General features: G+C 24.6%; 6 protein-coding genes across 10 annotated transcripts; all 6 read right to left on the bottom strand.

Moving 5' to 3' along the window:
* Positions 1-2,630: 2,630 nt before the first annotated feature.
* LOC128953621 (GATA zinc finger domain-containing protein 14-like) lies at positions 2,631-8,473 on the bottom strand. Of its 4 annotated transcripts, none has more exons than XM_054299124.1 (8): positions 8,410-8,473; positions 8,243-8,305; positions 6,187-6,241; positions 5,590-5,648; positions 3,085-5,520; positions 2,902-2,998; positions 2,788-2,837; positions 2,631-2,706 (listed from the first exon to the last, which is right to left on the bottom strand). In XM_054299124.1, the coding sequence occupies exons 3-8, from the start codon at positions 6,212-6,214 to the stop codon at positions 2,665-2,667; spliced, it is 2,712 nt and encodes a 903-aa protein (XP_054155099.1). In that variant the 5' UTR covers positions 6,215-6,241; positions 8,243-8,305; positions 8,410-8,473; the 3' UTR covers positions 2,631-2,664. The 4 variants fall into 4 exon arrangements, with proteins under 4 accessions (XP_054155099.1, XP_054155100.1, XP_054155098.1 ...); XM_054299125.1 differs by having other exon boundaries at positions 3,085-4,815; positions 4,903-5,520; positions 8,243-8,468; XM_054299123.1 differs by having other exon boundaries at positions 6,187-6,238; positions 8,243-8,468.
* Positions 8,474-10,203: 1,730 nt separating this feature from the next.
* Positions 10,204-11,833, bottom strand: LOC128953629 (serine/arginine-rich splicing factor 2-like). 2 transcript variants are annotated; one of them, XM_054299134.1, is made up of 3 exons: positions 10,807-11,833; positions 10,555-10,724; positions 10,204-10,482 (listed from the first exon to the last, which is right to left on the bottom strand). In XM_054299134.1, the coding sequence occupies exons 1-3, from the start codon at positions 11,361-11,363 to the stop codon at positions 10,337-10,339; spliced, it is 873 nt and encodes a 290-aa protein (XP_054155109.1). In that variant the 5' UTR covers positions 11,364-11,833; the 3' UTR covers positions 10,204-10,336. The 2 variants fall into 2 exon arrangements, with proteins under 2 accessions (XP_054155109.1, XP_054155108.1); XM_054299133.1 differs by having other exon boundaries at positions 10,555-10,727.
* An 865-nt stretch (positions 11,834-12,698) lies between these two features.
* LOC128953623 (protein C12orf4 homolog) lies at positions 12,699-15,408 on the bottom strand. The gene is made up of 4 exons (XM_054299126.1): positions 14,464-15,408; positions 13,406-13,518; positions 12,875-13,350; positions 12,699-12,811 (listed from the first exon to the last, which is right to left on the bottom strand). The coding sequence occupies exons 1-4, from the start codon at positions 15,393-15,395 to the stop codon at positions 12,707-12,709; spliced, it is 1,626 nt and encodes a 541-aa protein (XP_054155101.1). The 5' UTR covers positions 15,396-15,408; the 3' UTR covers positions 12,699-12,706.
* Positions 15,393-15,921, bottom strand: LOC128953634 (uncharacterized). The gene has a single exon (XM_054299138.1). The coding sequence runs from the start codon at positions 15,854-15,856 to the stop codon at positions 15,449-15,451; it is 408 nt and encodes a 135-aa protein (XP_054155113.1). The 5' UTR covers positions 15,857-15,921; the 3' UTR covers positions 15,393-15,448.
* Positions 15,840-16,555, bottom strand: LOC128953635 (autophagy protein 12-like). Its single transcript, XM_054299139.1, has 3 exons — positions 16,288-16,555; positions 16,090-16,226; positions 15,840-16,037 (listed from the first exon to the last, which is right to left on the bottom strand). Exons 1-3 carry the CDS (start codon positions 16,370-16,372, stop codon positions 15,915-15,917), a joined length of 345 nt encoding a protein of 114 aa, XP_054155114.1. The 5' UTR covers positions 16,373-16,555; the 3' UTR covers positions 15,840-15,914.
* A 947-nt stretch (positions 16,556-17,502) lies between these two features.
* Positions 17,503-21,754, bottom strand: LOC128953624 (ankyrin repeat and SAM domain-containing protein 4B-like). The gene is made up of 2 exons (XM_054299127.1): positions 21,579-21,754; positions 17,503-18,913 (listed from the first exon to the last, which is right to left on the bottom strand). Exons 1-2 carry the CDS (start codon positions 21,752-21,754, stop codon positions 17,503-17,505), a joined length of 1,587 nt encoding a protein of 528 aa, XP_054155102.1.
* Positions 21,755-24,448: the final 2,694 nt, after the last annotated feature.

Raw genomic sequence — 24,448 nt, forward strand, 5'->3', positions numbered from 1 at the left:
ATGTCAATTGACAGGTCATTGGCTCTGACATAATGTTCCTTCAATACTGAATAAACATTTTGTGTTTAAAAACTTGATTTTTGTCTAAACAAATAAATTTTGAAATTATTAAAATCCATGAAAAATAGGTTTCAAAATCACCTTGATAATATTATTTAAAATTATAGTGATTATAGTGACTCATTAATATAAAAAATAGTATTATTATTATAATTATATTTAATGATTCAATAGGTTTTCATTTAAGTTATTTCAATCAAAAGTCGATTTGTCATTGAATTACTTAAGAGAAGAAAAAACAATTTTATTTTTATTGACTAAATTAAAATGATTTATTTTTTAATAAAATATTTATAAATCTAGTTTTATTTTATCAAATTTAACAATATAAAATAACACTTATTAAAATTTTAAATAATATTGTAACTATATATCTAAATAGTTTTATGTATTACACAAATTTATAGTTTAAATACTGTATTATACAGTTTATAATAAACAGTAATAATTAATAAATTGTTTTATAGAATAAAGTTAAATACTGTAATATATTTATAGAATAATACTTTATATATTATATTTAAATAAATTATATTCTAGTTATTACAACATATACTTTATTAAAGATATTTTGTAAATTCATGTTATTTATGAATTCAGTAATAAATTTACTAAATCTAGTTGTAGACAATTATCAGCATTACATGCATTATTATCTACAGTCAACACTCTTGAAATTATTTTATATATCCAATGATATAAGTACTGTAATATTTTTATTTATGCTAATTTATTATATATAAAAATTTATAATTAATGTCAAATAGCAGTAAATAATTATTAAATGATAAAAAACCAACTCAGCTAATAATCAATCATATAATATAAATTAATCTAACATTGTATACATTAAACAAAATTTTTATACAAACACCGAAACATTAAGACCAGAGTTGCGTAAAGTTTTCGATTTCAGGGGAGTATAGGGGGTATAGGGGGTAAAATGATCAAAATCTGTTAAAAATCTTGAGGGTATAGGGTGGGGTAAACAATTTTTATTGAATTTTTTAGTAAATTCCCTATAAATTCACTGTATAAACGAAAATATTTCCAACTTAATTCCTTAATACTCTCAAAATATTTTATTAAAATATTAATATTTATTTTTACAACAGTTTCAAAAATAATAAATAATTTTGCATAAAAACATATACTTGTAAACTACAATAACTTAAATGTAAAATAGTTAACTTTCTTCATAGTTAAGATGCACGAAATCTACATTATATTTATGTAATATTGATTTAATATCTTCATTTTTTATTATTTTAATAACATATTTTGCGTTAATATTAATAAATAAATAAATAATTATTTATATTTAAATATAAAAACATTTAAACTTTTATTGTTTTGTTACATACTGTATATTTATAGTTAATAATGTAATACTGATGTAATTAATTATTTTTCAGTATTTAACTGGTTTTTATTTATTTATTTTGTAAACATAAGCTATTTATTTATATTAAAACTCAATTAGTATTTATTTTTATTTAATATTAAATTTCATATAAATAAAAAAAAATTCTGCGATTCGGGCCTAACTTTTTGTCTTTAGGCCAGGATTGATAAGATCTAAAAAATTGTGATCTCAGTGAGGGGTAAACCGGCCAAACCCACCCCTTACGCATCCCTGATTAAGACAATCTACCATAGCTTATATACTATACCGTAATTTGGGTTACCGTATGTACGAACATATTATACAACTGAATAATGTGAACATTTTAAACATCAACTGTTATGTTATCACATTTATTGCCAACCAATAAGAAAAAATGTGATGAAGTGAAGGCACCAAACACTTGGGACGGGAAACTATTTGAGACCATTTTATTACAATAGGTAACTATTTAATGGCTAATCAATTAGCAATAATTATTGTAAAGATATTTTAAATTAAATAAATTATAATACAGTAATAATAATAATAATTAATACGATATTAATTAGCTTTCGATCGGTCATTAAATTGAAAATTACTTGATATTTGTAGCCATTATTTGGCATTAAATAGACGGTCAATAGATGACATATTTTAAGGGTGGCAACAATTACAGACGTCCAAAGAAAAACTTCAAAATTAAGAATATTTTCATAACTAAGTAAGCATTCAATTGTTCCCTGGTACAATTTGTTTCTATGGTTTACGGTATTTTAATATTATAATTCTTATATAAAATATAAATTTAAAAAATAAAGAAATAAGAGAAGAGATGAGTTAATAACCAAACTTAACAATAGTTTAAAAATAATAAAAAACAAATAATAAATATTTGATTAAAAAACTGTTTTATTATAACTGAATTCACGACTAGGTTTTTATTTAAATTTTTTGTATTTATAATATTTTTTACAATCGGTTAATATATTTTAAATGTCATTATTCTAATAACTTTTTTTTGTTTATCTAAAAATGTTTACATTAAATTATTAAATATTGGCACAAATGTGTGCAACAAATATAATATAAGTAGTTTTTTTTACAATTTTGTAATTAATAGTCAAAAACCACAAACACTTAAAAATATATTAAATATAATTTTAGATAAAAACAGTATGTTTTGTGAAAAAATTCAATCAATCAATGGTTTTCTAAATCTAAGCAACGGATGGCTCATTTGAAGTATTTTTCTTCTTTTTCTATATAATTAAAACAATAAAAATTGATTAAAATATTATAAAATTGAATAAAAACTATTTATGTATAAAAACAATACTAACTTTATGTTTGGGACACAATAGTGAAAAGTTTTCGTCGTCTAATTCACAGTCTATATGCCAAACAATAAATTCAAAAATTAAATTATCGATAAAAACAAAGTTTAAAATAAATACCAATTTCTTTAGCACACAAATAATGATATTGTGAAGTATTGCAGCTTTTCTGAAGACAACCCAATGTTGCGCCCGAAAGCTTGCATTTTGTACAAAACTATCATTAAATTAATATATGAATTACCAAATTATATATCATCTAATATACTATAAAAACAATTATTTTTTAGTGGCAATACATACACTTTCCATCGATTCACAGATGATTTCTTCGAGATGTCTAACTCTGTGTCCAATTAAATAGACACCACTCGACCAAACTATACAATTCTCGTGAACCCACACTTCAGTTGATTCATTAATTTCATTATTTTGTGACAAATTTATTGATTTGGTTACAACTTTTGGTCTACTCTTTGGTGACTCAATTATCTCATTTGTTTCAGATTTTTTCTTTGGACGACCTCTTCTTGGTTTATCACTTCCTGAATGTTCTTTATTCACTATCTGTTCTTTGTTTGTTTGATTTACAGTATCTGAACGCGAATTACTAGAATGTGGTGATGATGTAATCTTAGTTTTATCTTCAGAAATATAATACGGACCAAAGAGATCACCCAAACCCTTATAATGGGGTCCCATATGACAGAGAGCACAGACCCATGTCTTATCTCTGGTGTTATAGTCATATTCAGGTGAAAAAGTCGACATAACTTTCTTGGAACTAACTAAAAGTGACGGTCTTCTAATAGGTTGCTTAATTGGTTCCGATTTAATAGTTTGTGATTTAGTTTTACCATCTTTTTCATCTTCAGGTTTGGTCGATGTATTAACAATGGAATAAACAGTTGCTTTTCTTCCTTTTCCTTTTTCCACTCGAATGAATGGTCCAATAAATTTCTTACGTTTAGAGGACACCTTAAGAGGGTTAACAACAGACAATTCATCAAATCCGTGAGCATCGAGTGTCACTTCTGTATTGACACACATATCTTCAGTTGACACACATTTCTTTTTCTTCTTAACAGAATTAGATGCGTCGGAAGTATTTGTCTCACTATTAGTGTCGTCACTATTTCTGCGATTTTTACTACCGAATGGTCGGCCGCGCTTTCTTCCAGCAGATCCCTGTTGTCTCATATTATTTGGTGGCGCAAAGTTTTGCTTTGAGCCCGAACTTTGAGACGAAGAACCAGATGCACTCCACATACCTGAACCACATTGAGTGACATTAAATGCTGAGTTATAAGTCATCGAAGATGGGACGGGGTTTGAGTTGTATAGCATTGGCGGCATTTGTGAGGTTTGCTGCCAATGAGGCCATGAATTTTTGTTTGTATTTCTATTATCATAATAATTGTTTTCCATCGGCCAGTTATGATGTCCTCGATTCTCATTATATGTCGAACGAGTCTTCTCCGAGTCAGAGGTTGGCAATGATTCCTGAGATGATCTTTTACAATGAGGTCCTACAGTTTGTTCTCCATTTCTATCATTATCTAAACTATGTTTTCCGTTTTCTCCATTTATCAAATTAGCACTTTTACCGGTAAGCGGTTCCTCTAATTTGACAATTGGTTGGATAGTAGTTTCTGAATTGGAATCGTCTTTAACTGAATAATTGAGATCATTATTCATATTATGATTATTACACTTATCCACACTATTGTCACATTTATTAAGCTCTTTATCACTTTCACTTTGCTGTCCATCACGTGAAGCGTCGGGAATGTTAGCATAAACTTTAGGATTGGTTTGAGGACTCACTTGAGGTGGAGTACACATCCGGTTTTGATCCATATTATAATAAGTAGGATATGGACTGTCAGGATCAGTGTTTTGGTCGTTTGAATAATTCTTGTTTATGCTGTTTGGTGTATACGAAACGGTTCCATTGGTCTGCAAACCGGTGTCATCTATATTATCATTATTATTGCGAACATCCTGTCCATCCGATTCAATCAAAACCATTTTCTGTAATGATTGTAATGGATTTGATGTATTCAAATGACTAGATCTATGGTTTTGATTAGTATAAGAGATATTATCTATCTTTTGTACCGAATGTTGAGACGATTCGTTTCCAAGTGATGGTGACGTATGTGAAGGCGAAAATTGTGGCGACACATGACTTGGAGATCGGCTATTGTTGACATGTGAGGGAAGAGGTGATGGTGTGGCGCTTGGAGATGGCATCACATTTGATGAACGACACCAATCTTGAGGTGACTGTGAAGCAGACCTGTGCTGACCGGAAGTTCTGTTATAGTTGTTGTTGAGGTTATGTGAGCGATCAGTTGGTGACCGTAATGGATGTGGTCGTGATGTGAGCGGTGGCGGAGGTATTCCCTGATAATTGTTATGTAAATTATTGTGCGATAATTGATCTGAATTCCAATATTTTATATTTGAAGAACCAATTGGTTGTCTTATATCTGGAGGTAAAGCTGCATATGAACCGCATCTACTGTACATATCATTGAGATGACTCATGGATTGGCCATAATTATGGCTTAAATTGGATGAATTATATTGTGAGATATGAGCTGAAGATGTAATGTGTGTATGTGTCGGATGTGTTGCTGAACTACTTGTATAGTGATTTGATCCACAATATCCCGAATCTTGAGATACTTGCGAATGATATGTCAAGTAATTGTTGGACACTCCATGAGATGTCTTAAGTATTAACAATAAATTATAAATATTAATATTAAAGCAAAAGATGTAATAAATAGATGTACTCACGAGGTCGTGGTTTTGATAAGTTGATGGCTCGTAGATATCAGTGCTTACCACTGATGGTCCTATCAATTCAATTCAAATCATTAATTCACATACAATTTGACAGAAAAATTAGATAATCTTTAGTTTAAGACAATATTAGCTGAAGAAGTGGTAAAACTAATAAAACTATTGCTTTGTGTCTTCAAATATATTCAACGCATTGTATGAATCAAAATGTGTTAAAAAGTTTAGGCTTTCAATGACTACTACTTTAAAGTCAAACAAAATTTGTTTTTGAGACAAACAACAAATTTATATCATTTGGTAAAAAATATATCCAAAAAATTATATAAATTTAATCATAATTTTTATAAATCCTATGTTTTACTACTATTTAAATGTCAACTCAAACTATACACTAATTAAATGATTAAACAATAGATGTTTTGCACAAAACATTATAATACAGTTGTTATTCACTACTTATATGAAAGTAATGTAAGTTATATACAGTATATAAAAGAGAGCATCGATTGTGTCAATGCATTGCATTGTTTGCATATTGTATGCCATCTAATACTATATACAATTGATTAATACATAATTCTCAATACATACCATCATACGAATGGCCCGAACTCTGCATACTTTACCACAGATTTATTGAGCGCTACTGAAATCAAATCAACAAAAAAAAAGTTTATTTATTATTATTAATATTTAATTGATTTGGAAATAATGTAATCTAATATAGATTTTTGTCATATATGTAATAAATATCTATACAAATATGTAATATATTTATATTAATTTATATTTTTCAAATATTTATATTACATACATATGTACAGTACATCATTTATTTTATATTTCATTTATGATATAATATATATCATATTGTATTCAACAACAAAAAATTGAATATAATTTGAATGATTTAAATTATACATTATATTATAATTTATTTATAATTAAATCAGTGTAATTATTTCTAAGCAAATAAAAGTGAAATTATAAAATAAAATATTAATGCCTTAATTATTAATAAATTATTATATCAACAAAACTACATTAGTTTATAAATCAACCATGCTTAAAAATGATTTTATTTGTATTAAATAAAAAAATGCCATTATAATATTTTATATTAAAAAAAAGTATAATAACCCTATTTTATACTAATAATAATAAAATATATTAAATTATTTAACAGAACAGAAATCGAAATTTTTTTTTAATTTTAAATTACAATTACAATACAACAAATAATTTTTTATTTAAAATATTTATTTTTTAATGATTTTAATGTCTATAAAATAAAATAATCTTATTTCTATATTTAATTGGAAATTTTTTAAATCATAAATTTTATTTAATCTACTGTATTATACCTTGGTTTAAAAATTATCAACAAAAATGATACAATTTATTTTTAAAAATTAATTTTATTATACTTTAATAATAATAAAAATTATATAAAGAAAATAATTATAATTATGTATTTTGTTTAATATTTTAAAGTAAAATTAAATACTTTATTAAACATCAATTTTATAAATAGTAGTGTGTCATTATAAAAATGTAAAAAATGTAAATCACTAATATAAATATTTTTAATAGTCTTAATATTCAAAATTCAAGATTAATAAATCGGAAATTAAAAACTTATTTTTAATAATGAAATCTAATAAATGCATAAAAATGTAATAAAATGCTGTAAATGTAGACAAACTTGTTATGCAATGAATTTTATTAAGAGTTAGTTTATTGTAAAATATTGAAAGCAAAACCAAATTTGAGTTATATTTTAGACCTTAAGATATGTCGAGTATTACTATAGACTTTGCCATCGATTTTATGCCGTTATTCGACACATGAGTAGATGGGATGCGGAGACAACTCCCCAACCAATACATCACAACTAACTGTTAGACTATAGTCTATAGGCATTGCTATAGTTAGACGACAAACCATTCATTCATAAGTATAATCAATACCATTGATAATCCGAGACATCATTTCATTTAAAATGCTAACCATTTATAAATAAATAATAAATAAAAACTTTATTTAACACAAGTTTAATAAAACATTATACAGTATTAAACACTAATTTAAATAAATAAATAAATAAATAATGAAAATTGAAATAAAATAAGATAACAAAATTAGTGTAAATAAATAAAAGTTGACAACATTTGTCCAATTTATACATTAAATTATAAAATATAACAATTAATATAGTTTTGCATTTTTTTATAAAAAAATTGTTTCAAAACTAATTTGAAATATGAAATGCGAATCTGCTTTGATATGATAATTATATGATATAATACAATAAAAAGTAGATCCATGGTCAATCATCAATGATCATGGTCATTGAATGGACATTGCACTAAATAATTATTATTAATTTTTGGATATATGTTAAAATTTGCTAATTATAATTAATAACTTATAATACAAATATGCATAATTAACCGACAATTTGACAATTTGTTCAAATAGTAGGTCAATGTATATCAATGTATATATGTTTCATATCTCATATGATTTTAATGGATATTTAAATATGCAATACACGAGACATGAGCTCAAACTCAGTATATACTATACAGCAAACACTGGGAGCTAACTGTGAGGTCAAATCAGGTCATTATTGATGATAACATACCTTTTGTGTTGGTGTCAGTGGTCACTGATGACTATACCAGTGATGGTATGGATCATAACAGTGCTGTCAAAATACATGATTGCAATTAATAGTAAGTAAATGGACCACTATTTTAGTGGCAGTCATCGTAAGCATATTCACACGTATTAATGCTTAACAACACTTACAGTATATACACTGTATATACAGTACTAATAATATGATATAACAGTGAGTGAAATGAGTGAACCGCCAAACTATACTCTAATACATTCAATGCATCCAATCCTATGAATCGCGCTATAAATAAATACATTTATATAAAAGCAAATACTATATCATATTCACGATATACTAAATAATTATGACATTCAATAATGTTAATAAAACTATATTTTTAAAAAATAGTTTAAATGATAAATACAATTATAATAGTACTCCATATGGTTTTAACTTTAGATATTATAAATTATATTTTTCTAAAGTTATATTTATTTTTAATTTCTAAACATTTGTTTAAAAATAATATTTCATCTAATTATTAGTAAATAATAAATTTCAAAATTCAATATTTTATCATATAAATTTTATATAAAGTTTTGTATTGCAAATATTTTATACTAAAGTATACAATACAGTATTATTCAAATTATTATTGATATAAAAACGATTATATTTTAATAAAACATTAACTTAATTTAAATGTTATTTATAGCAAACATTTTTGTTATTTATTTGATAGAATATTCAGATTTTTATTTATGAATTTGGTATCAATTAAAAACTAAAAAATATAATTTAAGTAAATCTCATTTTTATTTAAATAAATAAATGACAAAATGTATAACTTTGTATATTAGGCACATTAGGTTATTAATTAGGTTGTTTGCTGAGTTAACCTAATCTAATATAAGCTGTAATCAATCTAACATACCATTTAAAAAATTATAAATACTAGTATTAATAACTGTATAGAGATTTTTGGAAAATTATAATTGGATATGCTTAAATTTATTATGTTTAAAATGTGCACATTTAAAAAATAGCATTTATCGCCTCATTTATGAAACTTTCTAAATTAAGCTTGTTCAATCGGTTGAAAAATTATACAGTTTACAAAATACTTACCGGTATATGTAAACAAAAATTTACTTTAAAAATATATAATTAATAAAATTATAGCAATTAAATATCTGACATAAATTTATTTAAAAAACTTTTAAATTAATTATAATATGCAACAGAATTTTGTTTACATTGATATAACTTATATTATTTTCAAATTTTATAAATTTAATTATAATTAAAAACAAATTGATATTTACGGATAATATACTAATTTTTATGTCTAAAATAAAATCATTTATATAGTGATTATTTGACAATTTATCATTTTTTAAAAAAAATGTACATGTCAAACAAAATATAATAAACACAATTATTAATATAAAATATATCTTTATATTATTATTATTGTTATTATATATATAATTAGATGTTTGGTTTAACCATTGTTTAAAAATATGACTTATTTAATATTAATGGTTGTTTGTATTGCAAAAATCATCCGGTATTAGTAGAATTTATCTATTTATATAATATTTAGTAATGAATAATTATTACCCAAAAAATACAACGAAATAAAATTTACTTTAAAAAATAATGTTTATCTCATGATAACTTTATATGTTGTTATAAAAATAAATAAATAGTTTTAAAAAATCATAATTTTTCTAAATAAAAAGTAAATGGTAATTAAAATTATTAAAACTCAATAATGATTTGATTTATAACTTAATGAGATGCATAGATAAAATCAACTAATACACAATATGATAATAAACTGGTGTTTTTGTTAACACATTTTTCCTCCAAATCACAAACATATATATACTGTATTTATATTTTAAATTATTATTTTAAAAACTTGTTATAAATCTATTCTTCATAAATAAAAGCAATCATAAATATTAAACATTATAATAGGATATATTATATGATAGTATATAAATTATATAACATAATCATATTATTAAAAAAAAATTATTGTCATATAAAGACCCCATTTGGTTCAACCAATTGTTTTACTACCGGTAAAATCAAATTGATTGTCAATTAATAATCATTTAACTGATTGTTGTCTTGTCTGTCACCCGAAGATGATATGGACTTTCTATCGTTTTCAGACTCGTAATTGACATCATTGTTATCATTTAAATTGCATTCATTTTCAACGTCATTATTAACTTCATCTTCAATTTCTTGTTTTTTAACAGTTTTTTCATCACAATTAATATTATTAATATTAATATTATTATTATTACTATATTTACTTTCACTTGAGCTCCTGTTTTGGCTTCGGGATCTGCTTCGGGATTTGCTTTTGGATCTACTTTTAGAAGGAGTTTGGCTTTTGGATCGATCACGAGAAGGCGATCTTCTTCTTTTGGATGATCGGCTTTTGCTTCCACTTCTACTTCTTTTATGTCTTGAATCAGTTTTTCTTCTATCACAAAAATACATGACATTTTAGTCTTTGCTAACAGCAATCAACAGGAAATGGACACAACAACAGCAATACAAACCGGGATCGAGAACGAGAACGACTTCTGGATCGCCGACGTCTCGATGACAAACGGTCGCTATAAGCGGGTCGTCGGTAGGAACGACTAAAACCATTTCTTCTATCATCTGAACTATAGTGACTGCGATTGGCGGACAAGTATTTGTCAGTTTTAGAGTTAGGTCTGGCATATCGTGCCATTTGAATACTCAATATACGGCCATCTAATCGTTCGCCATTCATGGCACGCATCGCATCCTCAGCATCTCGTTTGCGATAATAGCGGACAAACGCAAACCCACGGCTGGCAAATGTATCCGGATATCGGGGAACATATATATCACCCAAATTACCAAATTTACCGAACACTTTCTTCAAAAGGTTAACACCCGTGCGTTGTGTGATATTATCCACTTTGAGTGAAACCATTCCCTCGATCTTAGGCGGGCCGTGACCTCGAGTATTGAACTCGTCGTCTCTGTCTCTGTCCGTGTAGTGGTCATAGTTGTCATGTCTTGACTTTCGTGTCGACGACTCATCAGTAGACCGATTGCGACGACTCGACGGACTCGAAGACATTGTCCGATAGTTTAATTGTCCGTTTAATTAATTCGGCTTTCAATTAGTTTTTGACTAATAAATGAATCAAACAATTGATGTGAAGAAACCTTTAACACAATGATCACCAAATTGTGACACAAATCATGGGTCTGTTATTATCGGCAATAATCAATCACTGGTCACTAATAGATGTGACAATATTTGATGGCTCAAGATATCCATCAGTATTGTCCAATCAATAAGTCATTGCATATGTGGTCACACTTGTGGTCAATCAGTCGGTCAATACATTAGTGTTAATGCAATCACTAATCAATGGACTAATAGTTTGCATTAAAAATACATTACTTTCATAACAATAATGTTATGAAATAAGTGTTTCTATTATAATGTCTGTAAATGTATTACAGCTATAATAGCGGTATTATAACATTCAATGCAATGCCTATTGAAAGCCACGTCGAAAGCTATGAAAAACACACTATTTTTGTAAACGCTTTAAAAATAAAATTACATAAAACTATAAAACTATTTATCTGTAGACTGTTATACACTACTGTATTACATGAATATACGGTATTTTAAATACAAGTCAAATATACAGTCAATTGCCTCTTATTTTATATAATATTCAAAACACATTTCATTTTTACTATAATATACTTTTTTTTGCTTATTTTTAATATCATTTGCCATTTGAATTTATTTTTATCATATTACATATTATATTTTTATGTTCAGTACAGCACCGGTATGTAAGCTCAGGGATGTGCAATATCTAAAGAAACCAAAAAGTTAGTGATATTCTATTAAATAATGCAAAAATATACTACATTTGATTAAATTAACAATTATTATATGTTTTAGAATTTGTCCATTAATTAACATAAAAGTTGTAAACTTGAAAATTGCATGAAAGTAGCAAATTGTTAATTTTATTGTATATTATACAGTATTTTATGTATAATAATAAATCATTTGATTTTTCTAAATACTTTCAAATAAATAATAAAATATATTTCTCTATTGATGTTTTAAGTATACCATAAATTGTCTATAATTTATTATAATAATTTTTTTATTAAATATCTAAAATTCTATATATATATAGTAATATCCAATAATTAATTTTAAATATTAAATATACCGGTAATTGTAAAACACTTTTGCGCATTTAATTTCAATACAATTTTATTTAAAATTCAGTTTTCATTCAAAATTTATATTTAAAGTATATTTAATAAAATATTTTTATATAAATTGTTTTAACAAAGGTTACAAAATTTGATATTCTTGTAATTTCATTAATAACTAACTAATAAAATATTCAATTGATTAATTCAAAAATATTACGGTAATGGCTAATCAATCCAATCATAACTGGATCTCAAAACCAGAGGGTTTGATAACCTGAAAATTGAAGGTAAAATTGTCGTCAAATTAGAGAATAATTCTTGTGATATGTCCTGAAATTAAGATAAAATATTTTAAATAATAATATTAATAAAACAAACTTTAAAAATACAAACTTTTGGAACAACAAACTGAACGGTTCGGTTCTCGTCAGAACCTGAAGAAAGTGAAGTCATTTCTATCATAAAACCTTTAATACATTTAAGAACTAATTCAGCTCTTTTAAGACACCATTGAATAGTGATCTCTTCGCTCATTTCATGAATTAAAAGTAATGGTATCGTAATATTTGAGATATCATTGAGATGTGATGTCTTCATAATATTTCTTAAACCTATAATCACTGGATGTCTGGAATTGATTTCTGAAGAACGCAATGAATCGTCACAAACCAAATGAAAAACGACATGAATTTCAGATAAATTTGAATGTTTTGTAACATAAAAGTCGCCGACTTGTAAACCGTGAGAAGAATTTCTTTTGTTTGGTGTATTTGCTATCATCTGTTCAGCTCTTTGTTTAGATTCTTGCATTTGTGTCTCGAGATCAGGAAAATGAAATTCAGTGGATTTCGAACAGATTTTATCAAATTCTGAAATTTATTTAAATAAAATTTAAATACCGGTTAATAGCTTTGCAAAACTAACCTAATTTGATCCCCGAATAACTGTTAATACGATTGTCTACTAATAAGACGAGAGCTGATAATGAATTTGAATACAAAGACATCGCTGTTTGAATACGTTGGGGACTGTTTTGACTGAAATATAAATCATTTTTATATTATATATAATTATTAATTACAACACTATTGCAATTAATATATTGTAATTTAAAATTATAAAATTTAAGTTATATAATGTATTAACTTTTAGTTATAATAAACGTATTAAATAATTCTTATTAGAATTTCTAAAACATGTTATAATAAATTATATATTTTTTCTTGTTATTTGCTATAATTATTTGCATAAATACTTTTGATATTTTATAAGTGATACTTAAATGTATATCTTTGCATATCTACTTGAAATACTAAATTTATAAATTATTTTTAATTATTGTTTAATTAAATAATAATCTGATTACTATAATTACAATAATTGAATTTATTTAATTTTCTATAAATTTAATCGAATTATAGCTCAAAATAAAGAAAAACTTTTCTCATGAGTAATGTAATTGCAATCATTAAAAACTATTTATATTTAAAAAAATAAAATATTAGAAATTTGATCTCTAAGCTGTTTGATAAATTTATAACACAATAATTATCAGAAACAAACATTAAAAGATTTTTAAAAAATTAAAAATCAATATTAATAATATAGTTTAATTGGATTCATTTATATAGAATTACCGTTAACACTATATTTTACTTTTAACAAATTATTATTGTGGTATAGTATGGCATTCCGTATTAAATTTATCGGTTAGTTACCGGTATGTATTTGTTATAAATTTTGATTATCGACACTTAATGTAATCACAAATTAAATATGGTATATAAGGCATTACTGATTAGTAGTTTGTGTACTATAAAATAAATTTAAATGCATTTCATGTAATTATATCATTATATTTATTAGTCAATGTGCTAATGGGATGTGAGGTGATGTCGTATAAACGTACTTATAATAGGTTTAACTATATTTGAAATAATCGCGAGTCTAAACATACTGTATATAATATAACTGTAAATAACCTGAATTTAATCCGACATAAGTCAAGAATATCCATTGAAATGAGTCTAAGATTATGTGTTGTCTTTAGCTGTGAACCCAAATTAATAGTAAAACTTTCTTCCATTTGAATGTGACTCTCATTAGATGTGTTACTCCAATCATTGTCGTCATAAAGTGATTGATTAATCAAATTGTTTGACGCGAGTGAAAGAGATTTCATGTTTGCAGTCAATGATTCCGGATTACCATTCTTGAAGTCTTCATACACTTTACGGATCCATTCGTAAAATTCTTGCTTTTGTTCAATCTTTAGCTTAGATATCGTATTATTCCACTCTTCTCTTAGTTTCTCTGAATCTTGAAAGTGTCGAAGCGATAAACTATTGATATAATCTTCATTAAGAGTGGTTCCGATGTTTTTGACCGCTTCTTCCATTTCATGTGTCTGTTGAGCCAATAAATCATTATATGTTTGATCGCGTATTGATATTAATTCTTGTATTGCAATTGAATACGTGTTTTCAAATTTCATCAGCGATTCCGTGAAGACACCCGAATGAATCAATTCATAATACATATCATAAAACTTATTATTTTCATTTATATTATCATCGCTTTTATATTTGGTGCTTATTTCGGGACATTTATTCACAATTAAATCATTATTATAACAGAGGTCTGATTGAGACAAATCGTCGAGCAATTGATTGGTTCTTTGTTTGTGCAGTTCATCAGTTTGGTCATCAATAAAACTCTTAAGTCTTACCATTAATTCTTTGGCTAAAAATATAGGAATTTTGTGTTTTTCAATCAATTGATGGCCTATTTCTCTATAATTAACATTACTTTGTAGAGGAATTGTAAGATTTTCACGAAAACTAATTGTATATAAATTATCACTAAATGTAAATTCAAAGTCATTATTAACAGAAGAAAAAAAACAAAAATCCATTTTTTCACACAATTATAAAATTGTTTATTATATTTTCAAAAATCAAATTAATATTAGTTTTTATCACTTAATTGACAAACAGGTGAAGAGTGAATAGCATTTGATATTTGAATCCATTGTATTATTTGTGGCAATGAATCGCTGTCTGAAGAAGTTTTATCTAAATTCCAATGAGTTATTCTTCCAAAGCTTTCATTTGCCACCAATTCTTTGTCATTCTTATGGTTAACGGTAAACGCACAACAATTTTCAGGTAAATCAATGTGACGACCAACTAATGGTCGTCCACGAAGTGAACTCAACAAAACACTATTGTCTTTATCACTACTTCTTATAGTTGGCTCAAAATAAGTGTCAATCTTAGCCTCTTTACAATCACTCTTTACATTACAAGGTATTGAATGGCATATCACTTGTTTATCAGTTTTACAATCACTTAAACTTAATGTTTTAAAAGACATTGTAATTAAAGTACATAAAAATCACAAAAATATTTTTAATAAACACAAGAGTTTGTGGTTAACCCCAAGCCTGGGTTTTGGCGTAATATAAGACTAATTTGCCGTCTGATCCAAAACACTCCAACAAATTGCGAACAGTTTGGTCGGGAGAGGGACTGAATGTTTGGTTTACGTACAGAAACTACAGACAGAAATCATGACATTAGATCTCTAACTAAGACATCAATCATTACCAATGATTCGTTGTTTTCAATTCTGATGTATTTCCTAATGAAGTCTGATATCCAACCGATTGTACGATTTGAGTCAACCTTCCAGTTCTTCTTCTTCATAATAGGCGCGTCACCGGCGGATCGGAGTAACACTTCAACTGTTATATTAATATCAATGACAATAATCATGTGGTCATCAATGGTGCTAACAATACATACCTTTGTCATCATTGGCTTTGTCATCAACGGTTGCAGTCTTGACAATGTTATCGTTATCTTGACTATCACTTTGTTGATCTGCCATACGTTAAGACATGTGAACCATCATTAGAAACACCGATTGTTTTGTCTCAAACAAGTCTTCAGATAATAACTTGAATTAAGTGTTGACTCAAACTGTGATATTAGAGACACAACTAATGGGTGTTTCAATTGATTGACGCATTCATTGCCTTTCAATGCTTTCAATGCATTTCAATGCCATTCATTCAATACAATCATAACAGCGAAACAACATTCAAAACAACAGTCAATGAATGCATTAAATAAGCGCTCGATTTGAGACCAATTGTGTTAACAAACTATTGTCGCAATTATTGAAAGTTTTTTGAACTTTTTTAAGACTAAAATTTGACAAAAATTAGTATTAAATATTTAGTGTCTATTCATGTGTACCTAATTAATAATATTAATGTCTATCTATGAATGTGTGATTTCATATCATTTAAAAACTTTATAAAAAATAATGGTTATCTAAATTATACGGTATATCAATATCATATATAATATTTAGTTACAAAAATTATATTAAAAGTAATTTATGACTTTATATAATAAAGAATTATTGATATAATAATATTATTGTTAAAATAATTAAATGTTGTTTTATAAAATAGTAATCTAAAACTAGTAACTTTATAATTATTTAAATGTCTAAATATCAAAATATAATAAAATAAAATACTCATCATTATTATATAAATATATTTATTTTGTAGTATTTAATAACTAGTTATACATTTAGTAAGAAAAGAAGTTTTATTGTAAATGAATCTAATTATTAATTACTATTTTAGACATTTAGATGATGTACTATACAGTACTGTAGTAAACAAATGTTAATATGTTTTCTAATTTATGATTAATATAAAAATATATTTTTTTAATTTATAATTTTATAGTCTAAACAATATTTTAAAAAATTCAATAGTTGATTAATAATAGTTTAATTATTGCGATTTTATTATAATATCATAATTTCAATATAAATGAAATTAATCATAACTTTTTACACTTTTTAATACAGTATATACTGTATAATAAAATATATAAGTTATTATCAAACATATAATTTATATATATCAATAAATATACATTATATTAATTTTCAATACAAATATAAATAATTTTTTGGTGATTTTAAAAAATCTTGACTTAAAGTCTTGTATCTCTAATAGCTCCGGGATTAGCCATCACTTGTTTTCTCCTATCGATTGCTTTTAATATCTTACGCCTCGGGCCCAGAGGTATACCTAATGAGATAAAGTCGTCTTCATTTAAGAGGATAAGTGCCTCCAAATCAATCTTTTCTGTCAAAAACAGTGGCAAATAATCTTTCAATCCATGAGCGTAAAGAAAAAGTAAAATAGGAATAGTTTTGGAAACATTATGATCAATGTCTTCATCTTCATCCCAGACTTGGTTCAGACCTAATTCCAATTCATTTCTGTGAGCAAGACTTCCAGCGCTTCCAATACTGTCGGCATAACTGACTGAACTTATGTCACTTTCTTTTCTTCCGTTGCTTTCATCACTTAAATGTTTAGAGAAAAGTGTTTCGGGAGTGAACTTTCCTCTGAAAGAAACTGATCCAAAGCCCGGTCGTACAAAAATACTTGACTCTGGAGTTTTGCGGTCTATAATTGTCTGTATGTCTTCAAAGTTGTTAAGAAAGTCGGGTTCACTAATAGTTCGGTAGAGTTTAGTCTTTCTTTCCTCTAATGTCTCGTATTCTTGCATTGAATTCACATTTAAATTAGACGTCGAGTTAATGACAATCCTTTGTATTTGTTGGCCATTAAACACATCCTTCATATGAATCCTATTATTGTTGACATAATTTGTTTCATAATTAGAATGTGTGTCAAACTTCGGTACATATAATATCTGACTATCCCTTCGGATGCCAGTCAATGACCTGACAGACCGCGTGCAGTCATCACCGGACACATCGCGGACTTTAAACTCATTGGCGGCCGAAATTGAATCGGCGTTGAGTTTCTTTTGTTGAACTCTTCGGGAAACTGCACTCAAAATTTTGATTTTATTTGTCGTTCCGTTTGATTGGTTTTTCACTATATCGGAGAACTTAAGAGAAGAGTTGTTTTGTTGCGGACGACTGTCTTTTCGCGTAATAATTGACTGATTGGGTTGAGTGATGACAGAGAGGTTTGCAGTTTTATGTTTACTATCAATAACTTCAATAATTTTTTTTCGTTGTTTTTCTAACATTTTTTCCTCTTTTTCAGCTCTTTTTGTTGCCTTTTTCTGTAGCTTTTGATAGGCTTTGATTCGCTTCTCGGCCTCTATTATAGACTTTTCTTTCATTTTTTGTACCACTTTTGTGTTGAGTGCACTTTGCTTTGCTATAACATTGTCCAAGAATTGTATGACATCTTCGTGATGGTTAATGGCTGCCACATCTTTGGCCGTATGATAATCATTGTCGAGTGACCACAAGTTTACACCGAAACTGACTAGAAATGAAACACAATTGAGATGACCGTTGGCTGAACTCATGTGTAGCGCTGTACTCCCCAAGTGATCACATTTTCCCGGATCACCACTAAATCCAAACAAATATTCATATAATTATTATCAATATTTATCTAAATATTTTTTTAATACAATAATTTTGTTAACTATTTATTATAAAAATACAGAATATTATAGATATTAAATAAAATGTTTTTAATTCTAATTTTTCAAAGTTTCAATTATATATAAAAACAAAAAAATTACTGTATTTTATTATTATTAAGTTATTATAAAACACTTTATATTAATCAAAATATAAGTTTTGACTAAATTATAATTAAATTGTTGAATAATATTTAAAGATTTTGATCGTAAAATTTATAAAAATAACTCTAAATACACCATCGATTAGATTCGCATCATTAAACTTAAACATTAAAATTGTTAATACATTTGATTAAATGATAAAACTGTGATTAAATGATAATCAACTATAGATTTTACGCACACATTAGACAAGTATTTAACTATAAGATTACAATAGTTTTAATTTTGCTTTTAATAAATACTTCACTCTTTTCATTAATTCATTTATTATTCAAAAACAAGTTCTTTGTATTTCTATTTTTAATTATTTTTACAGTAAACTCATTATTAGTATAGAAATATATATAAATTTAAGTAATTTCGTGTTTGGGTTTGTCTTTAGAAAATAATAAAAATGTAATTATTTTTGGAGTCCTATTTTTAAATTACATAAAAGTTTTAATTTTCTTCAAAAATAAATTTTTATATTTTTATTTTATTAATTATTCAATTTTTATATCTTTCTAACTAAAGCACATTAAATTAATAGTAATAATACAAATTAATAAAAAAAAGTAGGATTGCATTACCACAACTCTATTATAATTGGTTTGTCTCAACAGTTATTATTTTAATTAATCAATATAATTGTTAACACATTCAAAATTTCACTTAATCAATAAAATTTCAATTAATATTTAAAAAATTATGATTATATTGTAACTATAATTAGATTATCAAATAAAAAGTTTTTACTTTAAAATATATTTTATTACTAATGTTTCATATATACTATTTTACTAATTATATTATACAACAAATTATGATTAGAATTTACAGACAAAATAATTTTAATTTAATTTATAAATAAAATAATATTTTTCTAAATTTTTAACTAAAAATAATTTTTCAAATATTGTTCAAATGTTTAATTATTTTATATTGACTTTTAATAAATAATAACAGTATAAATCCTAAAACCCTAACTTTTTAAAGTTAATGTTATCATGATTTTGAAATTAATTTAACAATTGTTTTATATATTTTTTTGAAGTATTCAGAAATAATAAAAAAAATTAATTAAAATAATAATTCATAAAATCAATGCATGAGTGGTCAACATATGAAGACAGGAATGGGATGTAATGGGATGGTATGACATGGGATGGTATGTCATGGGATGGGATGCATTTCCTTTCATTTCCTAAGTTCAATGTTTTGTAACTTTATTATTATTTTTAAAAATTTAATATTTTTCAATTATAATTTTAATATAAATTTTTTTATAATGTTAAATTATGCTATTACTTTAAACGATTTATCATCATTAATATAATATAAAAATTGCATATTAACTAAATAATTGCCTATTTGTCAATTAAATCAATAATTTTATTGTGATTAAAATTTTTAGTTTCAAGTTTAGTATTGTATTAAATAAAATAATGTATATTTGCTGTAATGATTACACATATGGCTTATAAATTTAACATTTAAATAATGATTATTATATTAATTAAATAAAATTGCTTTTAATGAAATAGCATTCAAAAATAATAATTTAGCAAATGTATTACTAAAGGCTATATTTGTTTATATACTACAGTATATATATAAATATTATTACGAAATTTTAATATTTTAAAAATATTATTAAAATATAATCATTAAATTACTAGTAAAATATAAAAACTTTAAATAAACAAACAAAAAATAATTTTAGTAAACAATTATTTTTTTTACTAAATAATACATTTATCAAATATAAAGATAAAGTAAAATATATTAATAGATGTTTAAAAAAATCTTAAATGAGATGTAATTTTTGATTACTATTTGTTTAACTTTGATATACTTTGAATACTATGGGTATATTTGCTGACAATAGTTTTGATGAAATTCGACTCTTCTTCAGCAGTAGTGGTCAACTGATGACCAAACCTGACATATACTTACAATTGTCTTAATAGCCATACTATGAGTGAAGTCAGGGTTGTAAGAGATTTCATAATTCATATTATTTATTATATTAGAGTTTGTATGAAATGTAATTAAATTTCTTTATTTATTATAATTTTAACGTAAAATTCACTTTATATATGATTTGCCAATTGAAAAGTTGTGACAAAAAAATAAGCAAAACTTTAATTTTATTTTTTATATAAGAGCTGAAAACAACTGTTTATAACTTTATATACAGTATATTTTGAGACTTTTTTCATGATCTTAATCATAATATCATAAATCATAATATTTATTATTATATGTATAAAAAAAGCGTAAATAATCAAATTAAACTTTTGTTTTAACTAAAAAAATATAAAACCTACTTATTTTATATATAACTAAAATATAACAAGTTTTAAGATTAACTTATATTTAACAAAGTTTTTAAACTAAAAATTTTAACTAAACTTAAACATTATATTCAACAAAATGATTGATACCCTCTGCCAACTAATGTCCTCAAAGCGTCCAAATTTCCGGCAAATGCCGCCCAAAGTGTTGGAGTTATTCCGTCTTCATCTCCGGCGTTGCAGTCCTTACGAGTGGCTTCTTGTAGAACATTGAGGTAACCATCTCTGGCCGCTCTTTTGAAGCGTTCATTCATTGCTAAAGACATCACTTTTATAACAACAGTCTTTCAATTTTATATAATTTTTCATACAATTTGATAAATAAATTTAAATTATTATTTGATTGAAAAATAAAAAAGTGATTTATTAGCACATTTGAAATTTTAATAATAAGACATTCTGTGAATATTTCAATTGGTGATCATTAATTTTGGCCATCGATGGTCACAATTGATCATATTATCAAACAATAAACTTTGATTGTTAATAATCATTAAATATAATATATTTTCATTAATAATTCCACAATATTTAGATTCATTGTTATAATCATATTTTCAATAATTATTATGACTTTTTGTGTAAATTTATTTTAGTTGTTATGATAGTCAATGTTTAACAAATTGTATGATTCAAATGTTATGAAACTACTGACTCTCCTAACTCCAGGTGCTGTAAAGGAAACCAAAACCTGTTCTCTCAGCTCAGGTATTGTTCTCTTAATATAGAAATATACAGTATTTTCAATATGTAGTCATTGACTGTGAAATTTTGTAGTCAATAGTGTTAACGCCATCTCATAAATTGTATAATTTTTTGGTACAAAAATTAAAATAAATTTTGAATTAAATTTACTTAATTTCGTACATTTTTGTACAATACTTGTTATAATAAGAATGTATTTATATTAAAAAGTTTTATTATATTATAAAATATTACAAAACTTTCCATTTTTTAGTTTAAAATTATGGAATCCATATTTATTGCAAAAAATTAATTGTTATAATATATTTAAATTTTATAAACTATTTTTTTTAAATCTTTGGATACACGGATTCATAAATTGTTATACGAATTATTATTTAAAATAATATTTTCAATTTAATTTAATTAAAAAATTCTTTTTTTTAATTCATAAAATATAGATTTTTAATTTTTTAAAATATTTATGTAAAACTTATATATATTTTTATTAAGATATTCAAATTATATCTATTAATTTAATTAATAATATTTTAATTAAATTTTAATAAAATCTTATTGTATGACAAGTTTAGTATACTTTCCACAAAAAATAAATCTAAATAAAAAAATTTATTTAAATAAATATTACTTTTTAAATAAGTAAAAATAATGTTTCATTTGAGTCATACACTTGACTATTAAAATGCTTTTTGTTTCTCAGACATACAAGAATTGTTTATTCAAAAAAAAAAATAAATAAAATAAAATAAAAATAAAATTCAACAAAAAAAAACGAAATTGATTTGTGATATAAAAAGATTGTCTGAAAAGTATATGTTATGAAAGATTCCAAATGTTTGTTTGATTCGTTACTTTTAATAACATTTCTATGATATTTGTCACTCAAATTTTTAACTATAATTTTTTTAGAAATAAATTTTCTAATCTTTTTTTAAAACAAATTCATTCAAATTCATAATTTCTATATTTTTACCGTAATATACTTTATTAAAAATTTTACTATAAATAACAATTTAATAAAATTTAATTATCGTTTAAGTAGTCAAGTAGATAGAGATGGGCAAATAATAGAAAGTTTCTAATAAATTTCCATTAGAAACTCTAGAAAATTACTGATGAATAAATTTCTATAGAAATCTAACTTTATTATTATACTATGGTATCCCCATATCTATAGCTATTTTAAATTATAATTTGTAATACAGTACTAATAATTACTAATGAGACATAATACTGTACTAATTTATACAGGTACATATACTATACAAACTTGGATATATCAAATATGTATAAAATAATTATAATTATTTAATAATAATTAATTATGTAAAATTTTATTTTTCATTTTATTATTTATATCATAGTTTAATATAATTAAATTAATTAATTTTTACTTTAATTTATAATTAAAATACTAATAATAATATTTAATTATGAGTTGAAAAAAACAATGTATTGTAACTTACAAGGTAACAACTATCTAGAGAACAAAATTAGAATGGGAATACCATAAATAGAAATTTCTTTTAGAAACTTTCTAGAAATTTCTCTATTATTTTATAAATTTTTCTTTTTTGCCAACACTACAATTAGAGCTAGTTTTTAATAAATGGCATTATTTAATATTTGATTGAATTGTCGCCAAAATACATATACATTTTTCATCATATTATACATGTATTATATTATATCAATATATTATACTTATTTGTAGATTATGTTATTTTTTGATTAGCAATGAAATTTTTTTAAAATCGTCTAAATATTATTACTAAAATTTATTATTATATTAATTAAAATTGAATTATTACTGTTTGATTGTATATTTTATATTAATACTATTTAAAATCCCCATTAATATTGTATCGTAAATAATATTAACAATTTAAATGATGATAAAATTTTAATGAATTTGTTTTCCAAAATTTGTTGACATAACCGAACCACCGGTAATACAATTATATATACTTTTTACTACTTTTAATACTTTAGACATTGTTGTATGAATTACTTCAACTTATTATATTTATAGCCTGTATTGATGTTTAGATAATTTGCATGTTTTGGTCACTATATTCATAATTACAAAACGATAGCAAATTCAGTATAAATTATTAAAAACCATATTTAAAGTGTAGATTAGTTTTTGAAATATGATTTTATTAATTGATACAATAATATTATGTTATTAATACATTATTTTAAATAATTAAAATTAATATATTTAAAATAAAACTTAATTTAAAATGTTGATA

Source organism: Oppia nitens, unplaced genomic scaffold (genome assembly GCF_028296485.1).
Source record: "Oppia nitens isolate AA-2021 unplaced genomic scaffold, nextdenovo-longstitch-racon4-pilon3 scaffold23_pilon_pilon_pilon, whole genome shotgun sequence".
NCBI classification, from domain to species: domain Eukaryota; kingdom Metazoa; phylum Arthropoda; class Arachnida; order Sarcoptiformes; family Oppiidae; genus Oppia; species Oppia nitens.